The sequence below is a fragment of the Seriola dumerili genome, unplaced genomic scaffold, assembly GCF_002260705.1.
Source record: "Seriola dumerili isolate Sdu_G_001 unplaced genomic scaffold, Sdu_1.0 BDQW01000025.1, whole genome shotgun sequence".
Taxonomy (NCBI): Eukaryota; Metazoa; Chordata; class Actinopteri; order Carangiformes; family Carangidae; genus Seriola; species Seriola dumerili.
The window spans coordinates 10,450,915-10,468,180 of NW_019174280.1; the positions used below are offsets into that span (position 1 = coordinate 10,450,915).

General features: G+C 40.8%; 1 protein-coding gene across 1 annotated transcript; it reads left to right on the top strand.

Moving 5' to 3' along the window:
- Positions 1–1,113: 1,113 nt before the first annotated feature.
- On the top strand, positions 1,114–15,568 carry LOC111239204 (WD repeat-containing protein 26). The gene is made up of 14 exons (XM_022769033.1): positions 1,114–1,846; positions 3,985–4,084; positions 5,090–5,146; positions 6,686–6,822; positions 7,976–8,073; positions 8,163–8,319; positions 8,735–8,873; positions 9,368–9,508; positions 9,879–9,998; positions 10,643–10,788; positions 11,353–11,431; positions 11,546–11,675; positions 11,918–12,112; positions 12,405–15,568. The coding sequence occupies exons 1-14, from the start codon at positions 1,542–1,544 to the stop codon at positions 12,428–12,430; spliced, it is 1,830 nt and encodes a 609-aa protein (XP_022624754.1). The 5' UTR covers positions 1,114–1,541; the 3' UTR covers positions 12,431–15,568.
- Positions 15,569–17,266: the final 1,698 nt, after the last annotated feature.

A 17,266-nucleotide genomic window follows, 5' to 3' on the forward strand; every position in this document is an offset into this window, starting at 1 on the left:
TCAAGCTCAGGTTTTGTAAAATAATGTAGGTTGATGACACTATTTATACTGTGTTAATAATAAAAATGTTTGCACTAAGTTTTTAATTTTTTTTTGCCATATGGCGTGGATGATAATGTTAGCTGGTGGGTCTGCTGGTCTAAAGACAGTGCTCGAATTGAGCAAGCCACAGCATAGGCCTATACATGCAGCTTTTATGTGGAGGTGTCTGGTTTGACACTGCAAATCCACACAGATGTTACAAATTATTCTGACTGACAAGAAAGAGAAAATTAAAATTTATGTTTTAAATGATGACACCAGCCTCACATGTTAGGTTTGTAATTGCATTATGTTATGTTGGAAAAATAGAAATTAATATCTATGTCAAACAATATTAGATGCGGTCATTAATTATTCATTCATTCAGGATGATTGGTAATTAGAACTAATTAGTGTGATCCAATTATAAATGGTGTAATTATAAATACAATGGAAGTTTCTCTGGCTACTTGTTGCTTGTTTATTCATTCACTCATTGATTAATTCATCCATTTACACATAGGCCCTGCTACCAAAACTCAAAACTACTGAAACTGTGACACGTAATGGAACATAAACAGCAATTTGATTAGTTACACCAGTGCGCTTCCTGCAATGATAAGTCAAAATGTCTTACGTAAAAAAAGTAGGAGTTTCCTTCTATATTCATAATTGGCCAAATAAAATGTATCAAATTAATTTAATAATATGAATAATAATAAGGGTCGTTTAAAAAAGTGAGTGGAATGAATTTGTAGTTTAGGTGGTAGGTAGATCTCTGAGTTTTACTTACATACTGTTTAGGCCTATTCTCTGACATAAGTAATTTGGGGCTACATGATTTATTGAGAGGTGAATGGTTTAGTGTTAAAATGTAAAAGCTGGAAGCCTGTGGAAAGACAATATGTGATTCACACATTAAGCTGATGTAAAAATTAGCAACATATTAAAGTCATGTCTCGGGGAACATTCAAATGAATTTTAATGAGATGTTTTATTGTTGTCAAATAATTATTATGCTAACTAAGTTCTTATGCGCCACCCATGGATTTTAATTCTACCCGGAAGCCTGCTAGTGTAGGAATTTCCGGTTACGTCAGGGCGTTAGGACTCCATTAGAGCTGCAGCTGTTTTGGGAGAAACAACAACAAAAACGGGCTAACTGTCAGGGCTGCTGTAGTGACAGTCTGCTCTCAGCCCGACAACGAGGCCTCAAATCTGGAAGCTTAACCTTCATTTCCCACCCGGAGCTCCGCCGGCTTCTAACCACGGCCGCTCTCGGTGAGGAAACTCTGGCCTCCGCTTCCTCCTCCTCCGACTCGGACACCGGCGGAGCGTCGCCGCCCCCGCGGAAGAAGCACCGAGCCTCGGCGGCGGAGGGAGCAGGAGAGCCCGGGGCTTCAGCAGTTGTAACAGGCCTCCCTGGAGTTGTCCTAGGACTTGCTACGCACTCTCCACACTCTCAAGCCACCTCTGCCATCCACTTTAACCGAAGTGTTGTCAACAACCTCAGCAGCAGCATGCAGGCAAACGGGGCAGGACAGGGACAAGAATCCTCAGAGCTTTCCTGCCTAAACAGCGCACAAAACGGGGAGTCATCCTCGGCCGGCGGAACCCACTCCAATGGGCTTCTCTCCAGCACAGACAACGGGAATAGCGTCGGTACCAGTAACGGGTCGTCAACTGGGCCCGGTTCGGGGACTTTGGCTGCATCTACGACTTCGGGCACGGAGGTTGGTTCGTTGAAAAAGAAGAAACGACTATCGCAGGCCGAGGAAGATGTCATACGATTAATAGGGCAACATCTCCACGGACTGGGGCTTAAGTAAGTTTATTCAGTGTGTCAGTCGAGACAAAAACTACAAAAGCATGTAACGTTAGCGTTGAAAATGTGATGTGTATTTTATATTACTGGTGTTTGGTGTGAAGCTGCGAAATTGCAGCTGGTAAAAACGCTATTAGTGTGCTTGACAGACACAAACATGGGGGGATGGGGTAGCTAGCCTGTGAGCTCGGCAGTTGGTAGAAAGAAGGGGTCCATCTTGCACAATAACAGTTAGCTTGATAGCTAATAGCACTAGCCTGCGCTGAGGTGTTGTGTCCTGGCATTAAACCCTCACACAAACATAAAACACAGTCCAACATTTGGCTTCTTCAGAGGTCCATTGTGGGCAGAATTATATTTTAAATGTCAGTAATGCCATGATGCGTTAATTGTTGTTATAGATTTCGCATTGAATTAAAGGCATTACATCATCTGACGTTAGCAACGTTTATTCAGAAAAACAAGATCCTCCGACTGTTACCGTTGGAAAAGCATAAAATCAATGTCATGAGGGAGAAACTTGATTTAGCCTCTTAATTAAGTTCACAAGCAGGATTATCGAGTTTCCAGTGTTTATTTTTGCGTTTCAATGGCTGTTGCGCAAAAAATGCGGAGGAAATGTTAATGTGCGGTTTGTCAACGTCGGTTTTCGTCCTGATGGTTTGTGGTTTTCCTCGTTTTCCAGCTTGGATGCCTCGGGAAAATAATATGGTTTTTGCAAGACTGTGTGGGAGGAACATTAATGGGTCGGCCACACTGTAATAACGAGCATGGTTATGAAAACTGTCCTGGTTATTTTAGTATTCCGAGTGCACTCTATGCGCGTCTTGAGCTGTCATTTCGAGCAACTCTTTTATTGATCAGATTAATCACCATTTCATACAGCTTTCTTATGTACAAGATAACTTTATTCCTAGATAAATGTCATTTTTCTGTCACTGTGTCAGAGCAATGTGTCAACAGTCACAAACAGTGACGTGCATGTTTTTATTTAAAGACAGTAGTCAATACCGTGGGCGACAGTTGGTCCTAAATTGAACAGAATCAGTTGGTTTCATGGTGGCTGAGGAATGCGCTTTCTACCAGCTGTTTTAGACGGAAACGCAGTGTTTGAATCTAATTATAGCACAGTGGGATTTCAAGAAATGTGTGTCTAGCTCTCTTCTTCAAAGTGGCTGTGGTAGCCCCTGTTGGATAGATAGACATCTGCTGGTCTCTGCTATCCTGCTGAGAAAGTGTAGCTTCCATAATTAGGCATTATAAAGGACAACCTAACACAGCTATGTTTACAAAGAGGGTGGGTTAGGGGGATACATGACATTGCCTTCTATGAAACAGAGCCCCTACATTTCAGCAGGGGAAATGCAAGTGAAATCAGTGTAGCAGCCAGCTAGATGAGAGGCTCAACACAAAGCTGCTGCGCCACTCCATTGATACCTGAGAATGATGTCATCATGCTGAAGGTGTCAGCCACCCCCCACTCCCAACCCACTTACATTATCTCACTCTCACATACACACACTCATGTCTGAGCAGACTTGTTTGTGTGTTGGTAGAGTGTGTTTAGCAGAGGGGTAGTGTTTGGACAGATGGTTATGGTTCATGGTTGACAGGCTGAGAGGGTGATGTCAACTGCAGTGAAAGCTGGGTTCATGTTAGTGGACCTCCCACAGTCCACAAATAATGATCTGGTGACACTGCTGCTCCGGGCTGGCTTTCTCCAGATATTGTTGGCTGTGAAATTGCCTTCATCCCATTGTCAGCCAATGATGTTAATATTGTCCTTGTGCTAAAATTATTGTTGCAGATCTCCCACTCACCTTTTTGCCATTCCTAGAAAAACATGACACTATCTTACAAGTGTCATAAATGATTAGGTATTCAAGAAAAGTTGAATATTCTGCCTGGAAATGCTATTTAATATGATAATGTGCTAAACTTTCAACATCATTCTGATTGAGCGCACATTTCTGCGTAGTGACCAAGCTGTGATAGCTGAAATATCATCCTTTTGGCTTGATTGTTAAGTTCCATTTGTCATTTTTAAAGTCATCCTCTCCTTTCTCTTATCCTGTCTGTCTTGTGTCTGTATGTCTGCCTAACTTTGACTGCTTCTCTTCCTCTCTGTGTCTCTGCAGTCAGACAGTGGACCTGCTGATGCAGGAGTCAGGCTGCAGACTGGAACACCCCTCAGCTACCAAGTTCCGCAACCATGTCATGGAGGGGGAATGGGACAAGGTTGGTCTTGGGTTACCACAGTTACATAATAGCAAGCCCTCTGATAAACAGGGAAATAATGACCCCTATTGGGATCCATTGTCCATATTTTACCGTAACATGAAGAGCTCGTTTGGTCAAGAAATTAGAAGACATGTATCTTTTGCAGATCAAACTCATATGAGTGATCAACAAAAAAACATGATCTCTATTAGGCATTGTTGAAGCCAGTTAGTAAAAACATAAGAAAAGTACATAAAGTCAGGTCTGCATTTGGGCCACAGTTACACAAGTTCAGCCTTTTTATTTAGTATTAGAATGACACACAACCTGACAAGTTCCAGTGTGTCACTGTATTTGACATGAAGCTTTTTTACCAACAGATTTAATAGTTGAAATGCTATATGACTTTGGAACTGGCAACTTTAGTGCACAGCTTTGTGGAAACTATGACAGTCAAGCCCAGAATTAATGTATTTGTTGTCTAATTTGTTTTTGCCAGAATAATATTTTCTCTGTTTATAAGTGTTAATATTGTGAGCTCAGGAAAAAAAAAAATCTGACTTCAGGTGGTTGAGAAGAATGTTTCTCTGGCCAGCTGGTCTTAAATATTTAAGGAAGAGTGTATGGTAAAAGTAGAAGCATTTATTATCATTATGCCTGTTGAATGGTTTGGTAAACCATTTTCTGTAGTTTTTAAACTAATTACAAAATAACGAGGCATGTGCCTGATTATGTGTCTGCTATTAAAATAAAAGATCAAAATAAATGTTTATCAGAGCACCCAAAGCATATGATAGAGCACAGGTCTAATAATGTGGAATTTGAAAACATTAGGTTAAAATTTTACTAAGTTTTTATGTACTTGCCTTTTGTACTTTGCTCCATTGTTAAAGCCTGAGTTTACTCATCTTAAACATGAATGTTGCTAGAGATCTGTATTTCTGTTCATGTATGGAAACTGCTGATCTAACCATTTCTCTCCCTGTCTCTCCCCTCCACCAAACTCGCTTTGTTTTGGTCCAGGCTGAGAATGATCTCAATGAGCTGAGAGCACTGATGCATTCTCCTAATGCTATTGTGGTAAGCTCCCTTTTCCCAAACCTGAACTGGGTGAATGACAGTCAGTCAGTTCGCAGGCACAGCTGGCGGTTCTAGAACGGTGCTGTTATAATGCAGGGCTGCAGCTTCTTGTTGTGAAACAGTGAACGCTAAAATGTTCTGGATGGCGCCTGGAAAAGTGTATGTGACATGAAGGGATGTCACATTAGATTCAGGGAACGAATGCATGAATCTGTTTCACATGGAGCTGAAATGATTGGTTGATTGGTTGATTGATCAATTTGTAGATTAACTGAAGAATATTCTGAGACACAATTTTGATTATTGATTCATTGTTTCAGTAGTTTTTTAAGCAAAAATGCCAAATGTTTTTGATCATTCCATTCTCAAATGTGAGGATTGGCTGCTTTTCTTTCTGACATTATAGCGAACGTAATATCTTTGGTTATTAAACTGTTCAGACAACAGAAGGAATTTGAAGACATCTCTTTGGTCTGTAGAAGGACCGTGTCTACATTAAAAAAAGTGATAAGAGATGTCTCCAGGAACAGCTTAGAAAATAGGAACATACATTTTTAGTGTGATTGTCAGGTCTTCTTGTATCATATTCTGTTTTGTTACAACAAAATAATAAAGTGTACAAATTAATTGTATACTAACTGCCTAAACAGTATACCATAAAGATCAGTATGACACTAAATACTTAATATAGTATTTGGAACTGGGACTCAGCTCAGGCTAATTAGTCTTAGCTAGCATGCTAATTAGCTGTCAATGTGAGCCCCCAAAATGCTTTAAGTATGTGTAGCTGCCACTGTTGTTAAGAAAATGAATGTAGCTGTTGATTTTAATCTGCATCTATAATGTGAGCTGCCATTTTAGTTCTTCAGCTGTGGCAGGTTAGAGGTTATCATTGTCAACACGACTTTCACTTCACTTGTTGTAGGCAGTTTGCTTATATCACAACCCTAGCTGGAGAGTTAGGAGATGTCTATGTGTGTTTTTTTGCATCCTGTCTTTGAAGATATTTGTGGGTGGTTGTCTTCTTGAATTTATATGTAGTAGGTGTAACTGTGCTTGCACCAGTTGTCAGGGCCAAAGCTCCCACTGCATACCTGAGATAAGACAGAAACTCTTAATACCACAAATGTCAATATTGACCAGCAGCAGCAGCAACTTATAAACCTTTGCCAGTGGTCTTCAGTATGAAGGAAGTAAGTTGTTGATGTTGATATTACCTTATGTCTTGGGCATATCTATAAATATGCTCTTCTAGTGAGATTGTGCAGCCCTGCAATATGAACACCATTTCAAGATTTGTTGACAAATGATGGAATAATTTCATACGAGGATATTATATATCGTGTTGCAGTCAGCAGCTGAACCGCTAGAATTGTGAATTTTTTTTGTCCTTCTGTGGTTATGCAAAAAATCTCATGTTGGATCAGGGATTTAGGTAGCAGTTTAAGATTATTTGTGATTCTGTCTGTCTTCCTTTTTTACTCTTGTCATTTTTAAAATAAAATCTCTTTGTATTCATGTTTCTCTTCCTCTGGTCAGCGTATGAAGTTCCTGCTGCTGCAGCAAAAGTACCTGGAGTATCTGGAGGATGGGAAAGTCCTGGAGGCTCTGCAGGTGCTCCGGGGAGAGCTGACGCCTCTCAAATACAACACAGATCGCATCCACGTACTCAGCGGGTACTGTTACAAGTTTAATATTGCATCCATCTCATAGCAGCCCTCAGACAGCTCACTCTGGCTACACAAATGCACACCTACAAACAGCGACAGTATATACTCATGAAACTCTTAGGTAGCTCTGTAATCAATAATGATACAGCCTCCACCATTGCTGGTGAACCAACTGACATAGTTGACATTTCACTGAAATTAAGTTCTAACACTTTTGCCAAATTTTACCCTTAAATGATATAAGTTGTCGAAATTATTTTCTAAGAAATATGTCATTGTTACATTGGCATATTTTGTAACGGAGTGTGGTTAGTCATTGGGATGAAATATGTGACCTCATCAAACTGCTATGAAACTAATGCGGTGAATTTAAGTTTTAATTTTTAAGGTTTAATGTTGTCACATAGCTACTGGTTATCAAAGTGTAGGATATGTTTTTTCATAGACGTGTATTTATCTTGAACAGAGAGAGCTACTAGTGTTGCACAGATGAACTCAAGGCAGGGGTGACTATTGACAGTAATCATGGGGCCTTAAAACACTAGTTATAGTCTTTACCCTTGACTTTTGTTTGTAGTCCAAACCTGCACTAATGTAGATTGCTTTCACAACATGTTAAACATTAATGGTTTGAATCAATATCATTCCAACTTGTTATTAACTTGGTTCTCTAATATACATATACCATTAATTTGTTATTTTGACTTATAGTATAAGAGTGTCACAAGCTGTATGATCCCATAGTCTGATCAGCACAGTCCCCATGCTTTCAGCAAAGAAACTCTTCTCATACGTCACCTAATCAATTAGTGGGAACTGAGCACTCAATACCACCTACAAGCCTGTTTGTCTCAACAGTCTGTCACTCAGTCGACGGAATAATTTATTGATCTGTCACTTGTCTCAGGTCAATCACTCAGCTGTATCCAAATGTGTCCTTAACGCTGTCAACGTATTTCTGTCAACCCGTTCCTCAATCAATGTCTGCATTTAATGCGTTGAGTTTCCTCATGTTCTACACCATACTCTATTTCAGTCAACTAGAGGTTTCATTCAGTGTTTTGTTCAGTGCTATTCATGTGCATTAAGTCTAGTCTGTACTGCACATTGCGAAAAATCTTACCATGTTTTGTTTGAAATGTGTTGTATCTTTGCGCAGGTACCTGATGTGTAGCCATGCTGAGGATCTGAGGGCCAAGGCAGAGTGGGAGGGCAAGGGCACCGCCTCACGCTGCAGACTGCTGGACAAATTACAGAGTGAGGAGACATGTCTATACACTGAACCCATAGAGCTACATACATAACCCATATGTGTGGTCAGTATGTTTTTTTTTCTGCCCTTGTAGCGTACCTGCCACCTTCTGTGATGCTGCCCCCACGGCGGCTGCAGACCCTGCTGCGGCAAGCAGTGGAGCTGCAGAGGGACCGCTGCCTCTATCATAACACCAAGCTGGACAGTAACCTGGACTCAGTCTCTCTCCTCCTCGATCATGTCTGCAGCAGGTTGGTACTGCAGAGCTAGCATGCTGCTCTGGCCCCTCAAGACCCTGCTTCTTGTCAGACTGCACCATCTGATATTTAAGTATCAGTTGACCTCCTGTTGTTACTAAACTAAAATGTCGCAACATGTACACTGAAAGCCCCGGTTTGTTTCCAAATGTCGTTTTCTGCATCGGAAGTCTTAACTCATCTAGCCTCTGCTTTATGAGTCCCCCCCTATTATTTCACTCTCACTTTATTGCTTGACTACTACCTTTTTAATTTTTCTTCCTCAGTTCTATCCTTGCCTTGTATTGTTTGTTTGATTTTACTGTGGTTGCGACATTTTGAAATATAGGCAATATAAGGTAAAAAGACCAATCATTGCTGTCTTAAACAAAGAAGATTTTAACTTTTGGTCTTTTCATTTCCTTCACAGGAAGCAGTTCCCCTGTTACACCCAACAGATTCTGACAGAGCACTGTAATGAGGTGTGGTTCTGCAAATTCTCAAACGATGGCACCAAACTAGCCACTGGCTCCAAAGACACTACTGTCATAATTTGGCAAGTGGACCCGGTGAGTGCAAAAACTGTCTTAATACACACTACCTCTTTATGATTTAGTCCACAGCTAAAATTACCCTGCTGGAATGTAATGGTCTACTTGTACATTTTGCTCGCAGGTTTGTCTTTTCATGTGTATCTGACAGTAAAATATTGTCTTTGTATTTACACATAACAATCCTTACCTGGTTAATGTCTGTAAAAATAGTATTTGTGAATCAAAACCAATTAATTTTACAGAGGCCCTACTAAGGCCATAGTTTGAATATACATCTGTTATCACTTTGTTTCCTTTATGTGTAATCTGTCATTTCAGATGTATCACTAAATATCGTACGTGCCGTTACATTACTGTTTTTATTTAAAGACTGTTAGACATTTCACCAATTTGCACATTTGACTTTGCTTTGAATACTTGTAATGCTAATACCACTGCAAATGAGAGCCAAACTCTCAGTGTCTCTGAATTAATTTTATCATAATCATCTTAATCCTGTCTTTATGTAGGAGAGCCACCAGTTGAAGCTGCTGCGAACCCTGGAGGGCCATGCGTACGGAGTCTCCTACTTAGCCTGGAGCCCCGATGACACCTACCTGATCGCCTGTGGACCTGACGACTGCTCTGAGCTCTGGCTTTGGAATGTTCAGGTAACATCCCTCTGTTTTTATCTTTTATATAATCCTGTACTTATGATACTTCTAAGTGTTTCCTTATGTCAGTCCCTTTTTTCTCTGCATACTTGATATCGGTCATGTCAAAGACTTGAGATGTCTAATTCAAATTCAGTAAACAAGTGGAAAAGCAAAACATGCGTTGAGCCTCACATAGATATTCTGTACACTATGTGTACTCAATGACCTCTCCTCTTCTCCCATCCCCTCCCCTCCACTCCCCTTTCTTTTCCTTTTATTCACCCTTCCCCCACTCTTACTTAATGTTTCTTGTTGCTGTCTCCCTTCCCCCCATTTTTCTCTCCTCTGCTTTTCCACTATCTCTGTCGATGTCCTTGCTGACCAGACGGGGGAGCTGCGGACCAAAATGTCCCAGTCCCATGAAGACAGTCTGACCAGTGTGGCCTGGAACCCCGATGGCAAACGCTTCGTCACTGGAGGACAGAGGGGGCAGTTTTATCAGTGTGTAAGTGGATGGATGATTTCGCCTTTTATTTTTGATGGACAGCGTTGTTTTGATTTGATGTGTATATTAGTGAGTTCCTTTTTTCCTCACAAGAATTATGTATTACTTCTGTATTCAATCAGTGCTGAATACCTAGTGTATGTGAAGGTGTATGAGATAGGGGGGTTTAAAAAAAGGGAAGACACTATGTGAGTTATGATGTACGCATAGCAGCCTAAGTGTTGCTCTGACCTTAAGCAGACAGCTTCCAGATAATGGTATCTTTCCATGTATTGATTTTCCAGCCATGAACCCTATGAACCCGTAAGGATGTGTTTTTATGACATTTTGTTGGGAACATGGCTTATGTTTGTACCTGTGTGTTTTGTGAATGAGCAGGTCTGTGTAGTTGAGAATGTATCGACATGTCAGTATGCTGGAAATAAACATCTTTCACACATATTTTAATACAGAAAAATGCGAAAATATACAGCTGTTTCATTGGTCATGTGTGATGAACCATATTGTGACTGATGCACTGTGTTGGCGTCTAAGCAGAGAAAAAGCATCCTCTTGTTAAATAAGTTCATCATTCTATACTTTGTCCATGTTTTTATTTTCCTGTCAAGACTAAGAGATGAGAGGTCTGCTGTCTGTGTTGTCAGGACCTGGATGGTAACTTGTTGGACTCGTGGGAGGGCGTGAGAGTGCAGTGCCTGTGGTGCCTGAGTGATGGCAGGACAGTGCTGGCCTCGGACACCCACCAACGTATCCGGGGTTACAACTTCGAGGACCTTACCGACAGAAACATGTGCGTGTCAGCCTTCCTGCCGCCTGTACTGTTGTATATGTAGATAAATGTTTAAATACTTAGTTGAAAATACATAAGAGATATATGAGTTATAATACTTACAAGTTGCATAATTTAATGTGCTCTGAAATGATACCATATGGAATAAATAGCATTGATGCTTCATTAACAGTGAGTTACAGGATGTTGGATGGATTCAGAAAGCAAGCATAATATACAGTCCACATAACTATAGTTTTTGGAGGTGAGGTCTTCATGTTTCAAGGAAAAATTAAATTTTCATCCTCCCCTCACTTGATCTGAAAACATATACTGAATGAGTGTCTTTTCAGCAGAGTTCTTCCTCTCTGTTATTGGACAAGACAAACTTCTACAGATTCTAGCAAAAGCTTCAATTTCATTTTAAGATCATTTTGTATCAAAACAAATCGTGCAACAAGTGAAGAGCTGTCTGTCTAAATGTTGGCATACTGTATAATTGTGAGTCTTGCAGGTGTAAATATTTCCATTTTCACTACATTATATTGGATTTGGCTGACTGTGTTGTTTACATGTCCTTTACAGAGTTCAGGAGGACCACCCTATCATGTCTTTTACTGTTTCAAAGAATGGAAGATTAGCTTTGTTAAATGTAGCAACTCAGGTAAGTCTCTTGACCACCCTCACTGCTAATATCAGTTTATCTGCTTCTAAACCACACTGCCACTTTGTTTGACGTTTCCATAGTTATAGTCTATTCTTCTACAACCTTTGGTAGGGAGTACACCTCTGGGACCTTCAGGACCGGGTGCTGGTGAGGAAGTACCAAGGTGTGACCCAGGGCTTCTACACCATCCACTCCTGCTTTGGAGGACACAACGAAGACTTCATTGCAAGTGGCAGCGAAGGTACAGTCAACATATTATAGTTAAGTTAAGTTATAATACCATGATTGAAGCTGTTGTTCAGTGTAATACAGCATGTAGACTGCCTCTGCTAACAGCTTTTCATTCAAGTCTCATTCCACTCTTGTGGGGAAAAAAACGAAACATGTTTCCCTTCACTTTGTTGCTTTAATCTGTTGCACTTGTTCTCACATATTCAGTCTGATGCATGTTTCTACTTTTCCCTCGTCACCCCCTCTCCACAGACCACAAAGTGTACATCTGGCACCGGCGTGGTGAGCTTCCCATTGCTGAGCTAACAGGCCACACACGCACCGTTAACTGTGTGAGCTGGAACCCGGCCATCCCAGGACTCATGGCTTCTGCCTCAGATGATGGCACAGTGCGTGTCTGGGGTCCTGCACCCTTCCTCGACTCGCAAGAGGCGGACGGACTCAATGGTAATTGCCAAATCTTTGTTTACCACAGTGCAAATGAACATTGTTAGCTCAAAAATTTTCAAGGATAGCATCAACTTGTGGTAACTGACAAATTGCCTGGCTGTGTAGGATTCAGTTGCTTCTGCTAAAGCCTTAAATAAATCTGTGTGAATATTTTGTAGCATGCTGATATTCACCACATCTGTGGTTTTTGAGCTATGAAAATGTCGCTGTTGTTGGTTACTTTTTGGTTTTTAACCATGAAAATTACTGCGGCAGCTATATTTACCTGATGTCTTTTTTCTTTCCACAGAGAACTGCAGTAATATGGACAGTTGATGGTCACTCATGGAGCAAATGACATCTCTCTTTGACAACAATCCAAGAATCCCACAATAAAACAAAATCTAAACGGGCAAATAAAATCTTAACAACCTAAAGAAAGTCAAGAATAACAAATAAAAGCCACCAAGACAAAAGAGAAAACAAAAAGTGAGAAAAACTTGTCTCCTGACTGGCCTACAAAAAATGGTGGAGGTGATGACGGACACTCTGAAAATTCAAGTCCTCATCCAAAACCTAATCCTGACCCAGAGGCCTGGGAAACCAGACAACACCCAGCGGGATACGACCGCCATTCACTGGTGAGCTGTAACAGGCTGTTCTCCTCCTCCAACTGACCCTCCTCACCCCATCTTGCTGCATGGTCACCAGCCATGCGAGGTCCTCACAGAGTTTCCCAGGAGACCCACCTCCACCTTGAGCTTGGAGCACATCAAGTCCCCGTGATGCCTCCAGACAGACACGGCAGACCAGCCGTCTACTCATTGGACTACATCTGTCTGCCTGTTTTGTCTTTCACGTTACCTGTATAATGTCTCCATGGACATGGGTGGGGTGTTGTTGGGGGAGGATGGTGCGTAGGGGGATATAGCAAATCTTCTGTATGTATGTTTTCCTCTTCCCCTCTTTCTTGCTATATTCTTCGCATTCGATAAGTTGGACAAAGGCTGAAAATCCACCATAAAAACACTGACCGACCAGCTGACAAAGAACACAAAAACAAGGCTATGCTAAATGTTGGAGTTTTTTTATGATAGTCATAGCGTTTATTCTCATTTAAGAGGTGAATCTTAGCTCAAGTAGTGCCCGTGGAAAGCTTTAGCGTGGAGATTCCACTTTCTGTTTCTCGACATTAGGACATCAAACTTTTTATTCCTTAATTTAACTTCTAACAAGGACAGTCGCTGTAATGTTTCCAACTGACAGCCCCCCTCCCCCTGAAAACCCCCTCTGTCGAGCTAGCTACCGCACAACTCCATTACATCTGCCTAAGAGGAGAAGGACAGAGGGATTCACAGGTCACATATCAGCGGTGAGGGGGGTCAGATGTTATCGGTGAGGTGGGGTTTCCACTGTCAGGACATGTACTACGACCCTTCTGAAAAGACATGCTTTCAGATGTGAAAGGGTTCAAGTGCAATTTAGATTGCACGCCGGTGACTGCTGTCCCTCCTCTATGTGTGTGTGTGTGTGTGTGTGTGTGTGTGTGTGTGTGTGTGCGCGCGCGTGCGTGTGCGTGTGAGAGAGTGAGTGAGTGAGAGCGATTATGCATACACACATTAATGTGAGAGTTGGCATTTGTGGGTGCAGGTTTAATTGGCGCGTGTTTTTGTATGTGTTCAATTCACACCAGCAGAAGATTCTCGCCCCTCCCCCCTCCCCTCCCCTCCCCCCTATGCTCCTAATCCCATAGTAAAATTGTAAAGAGGATTTTAAACCAATTCTAAGTTATCCAAAGCCCCATAGGGACCTCAATCTGTGGAACAAAGAATACTTGAGAGCCATTTTGTAAAAGAAAAACTTTTTTTTAATCTGGGGCTTTGATTTTTACATTTGACCTTTCTCTTTTTTTTCTTTTTTTTTTTTTTGTCCTTACCACGTGGCATTCAAATGGCACTGAGTTATTGGCATCGAATCATCTTTGTGGGGGGGTAAAGAAAAGGAAATTTAAGAAAGAGCAATTTGATCGAGGCATGTTTCAAAAAGCTGTAAAGTGTTGTGTTATTAGCAAAGGATCATTTCATATGAAAAGTTAATGATTGTAATTACTGAATGAGTAGTTAGCACAGCCCTAGAGAGAAGAGGCATCAATAACCAGAACCACGCTCTGAGCCCACAGTGTTAGGGAGTGTTGTTGGATTCCTAAAACACACACAAACTGCCTTCCTGTTCATACAGTTGCACACAAACCTTCAGTATGTATGACACCCCCAACCCCACTGCACTTTGAGTGGTCTTTTTTGCTCTCTTGCACCTACTGCAATGGCATTGCCCTGAGGTTCTTATAGCCTTATGGTTGCCACACTTGCCGTTCTTTTGGCTTAAAAGGTTGCATTGGCAAAGACTTAAAACCTAACAGGAGATTGCTAAAGGAAACAAGCCCTCTCTATGCACCCAAGAGCAGTGACTGATTATCTTGTAGACATTATAAAACTCAACCTCTTGCATATAAGGCATAGCAGCCTCATCTTGAGGGTACCACTCTTGGAGCTTAGAGAGAATTCAGCATTAACTCCCCCTTTGCTCTCCAGCCAAGTTATCCAGTGCTCAGTGCACCATTCAAAGCTTTCTTCCTCCCTTTTTCAGGGTATGTAATGACTATTTGCTACAGACTGATATACAGTAAAAATGTTAAAAACAGTGCTTTTCTGTCTGTTTTTATTGAACTTTTTTGTTACTTAAATTTTTTGTTCACATTATATCATTTTTGGTTGACCTCTATCCCTGTATGATCATATTAAAATATAACCAGACATTTGGAGTCCTCACTTTTTTTTGTAATCTTTATAATCCCTCTTAACTTTCTTTTATACATTTTTTTTGTTTCTTTGTATTCAGTTGCATTTTATCTACCACTATTATTATAAATAAATATGCACAGTAACACCCATGCCAATAGGAGCAGGAAGAGTCTTTAGGAAGTGTGTTACCTACAATCAAATCAGGTTTGAACTATCCACCCCTCGCCTTTAAAGAGTTTCCTTCATGTGAAAATCTCCTTTATCGCATGTCTGTGTAATTGACCGAAATCTCTCTCTTGGTGTGCCATTGTTGATTGACAGTTGCCACTTCTCTAACCCGTATCAAAGCCAAATCACTTAGGGCACCTAGTGGTGTTTTCTGTAGGTTACGTGTGTCATGGTCTGATATTCATACTCTGGAAACCTCTTTCTCAAATCCTGGACCGCAGAATGGACTCCTCTTCCACACCTGACATTATTTCAGAAGACTTGAGGCAAATCATACACTCAAGAGCCCAAACAAGAGTTTCAGTATCGTCCATCATTCACCTGCTGGTGGCAAATGCTATGTCTGTATGCAACCTGGTGTCTACTCTGTTCTTTTGTCTGAGTTTACCAAGGGAGTTGTTTCTGATTTAACTGTCTTATTTCTCTCTGAGGTGAAGGTGGTGGTTGTGGGTAGGGGCTGGGTGGGGAATACTAAGGGCTTACTGTAGCATCTCTAAGTTCCTTGGGCAAGGGCGGGAAGGGGTGATGTGTGGGTTTGCGTTCAGTGTGTTATTTACAAAAGTGATTGTACTGTTTTGTATTGTTGTGTAGGAAAAGTGTTATGTATGCATATTTTCAATAAAGCATTCAGGGTTTTGAAAAAAAATGGCCCATGGAAGTTTGATGGGGCAGGAGATTGTGAAGGCCACCCATCAGATGCCAAGAAATCTCATTTCGCCTCCACCCCCCTTCAGCGATAGTTCTGTAGACCCAGGTTGGCCCTGAATCATTGTTTTTGGCAAAGCATGTGTCAAGGGGTCTCTGGTGGAAAACACTGAGTTGAATTTCTGTCAAAATTCCACTTTGTATTCAGTCATGATTTCTAAATGTGTTGAAAGCAATGTCTGGGGCCAGACCATCTGGTAAGAGGCAATCTTCAATGCCAAAATTAGGAAAAATAAGAACAATTGCCAATAAAGTGACATTATTTTGAGTAAGCCTTGTTGTTGGACATACATTTCTACAGACAACTTGCCATTTACTTCAGGAAGTAGGTGAACAAGGCATGGGTGCTGGTAAAATGTGAGAACATTTTCTTTGGAGACCCAAAGTGTTCAATATTAAAAAAAATATATAAAGAAGCCATGAAATAAAGATTCATATGAATTGATGCAGACAAAATATATAATAAAACCATGAAACTGAAAAAAAGAAAATCAAATACATATTTAACTTGGTTGTTGTTTTGCAAAAAGCATAACTGGCTCTGCTCTTTGAGATGAAAACGTATGTAATTAAATAAAAATGAAGGATGAAATATGATTTAATAATAGTATGATAGGTTTCAAAAACTTTTGGATTATGTCACAATTTCATGGGTATATATTATGTCTAATATTGAACACTTTGGATCTCCATAAATCTGCAACATCAGACTCACTGCGCCACCTGGTGGTAGCCTATATTTCAAAGTCCAGTCATCCTCTAACATTATGATACACTGTAGCTGTCTTTTTGACACCAATCAGAATAACATCCACCCTAGTGGTATTTATTCATCCATTTATCCGTTAGTCTTTACAGGGTTGTCAGTGAGAGCAGTTCACTCTCTTTGAACGAGTATCTTGTGTTATAGGGCAATACAAGCAAAAGCAGACTCCCAACGAAGACAGAGAAGAAATCTGGAAATAAAAGATAAGATTAAAATGGTGAAAATATTTTAAAAGGAAGCATAAAATCAGAAATAAATAACATTTGGACACAGGCATACACGATAAATGCCTAGTTCTACACTTCACTCAGATCAAACCTGTATTTCATTTGAGAAAAGCCTTTTTGTCTTCCATTGCTAAGCTCAATGCTGTTTTGAAAAGACCCCCAGAAGGAGACACTTGTGAGATGTAGGAATCTGTGAATTTGCCTTAAATGGAGAAGAGATGCTGTCTTCATAAAATGGCTCAATAAATATACAGCTAGAGCTGCAGTCTCTTCTGACTGACAGTGATTGGGCCAACACAAACTGCAAAACAGTCATATCCTTCATAGAAACCCATTAGACATGGGTTTGTTTTGCTTCACCAGAAGGGGGAGGGGCGTCCACACTGACGTCATGTTGGTCCGCCCACCCCCTCTCTCTCTCTCTCCCTCTCCCTCTGTCTCACCG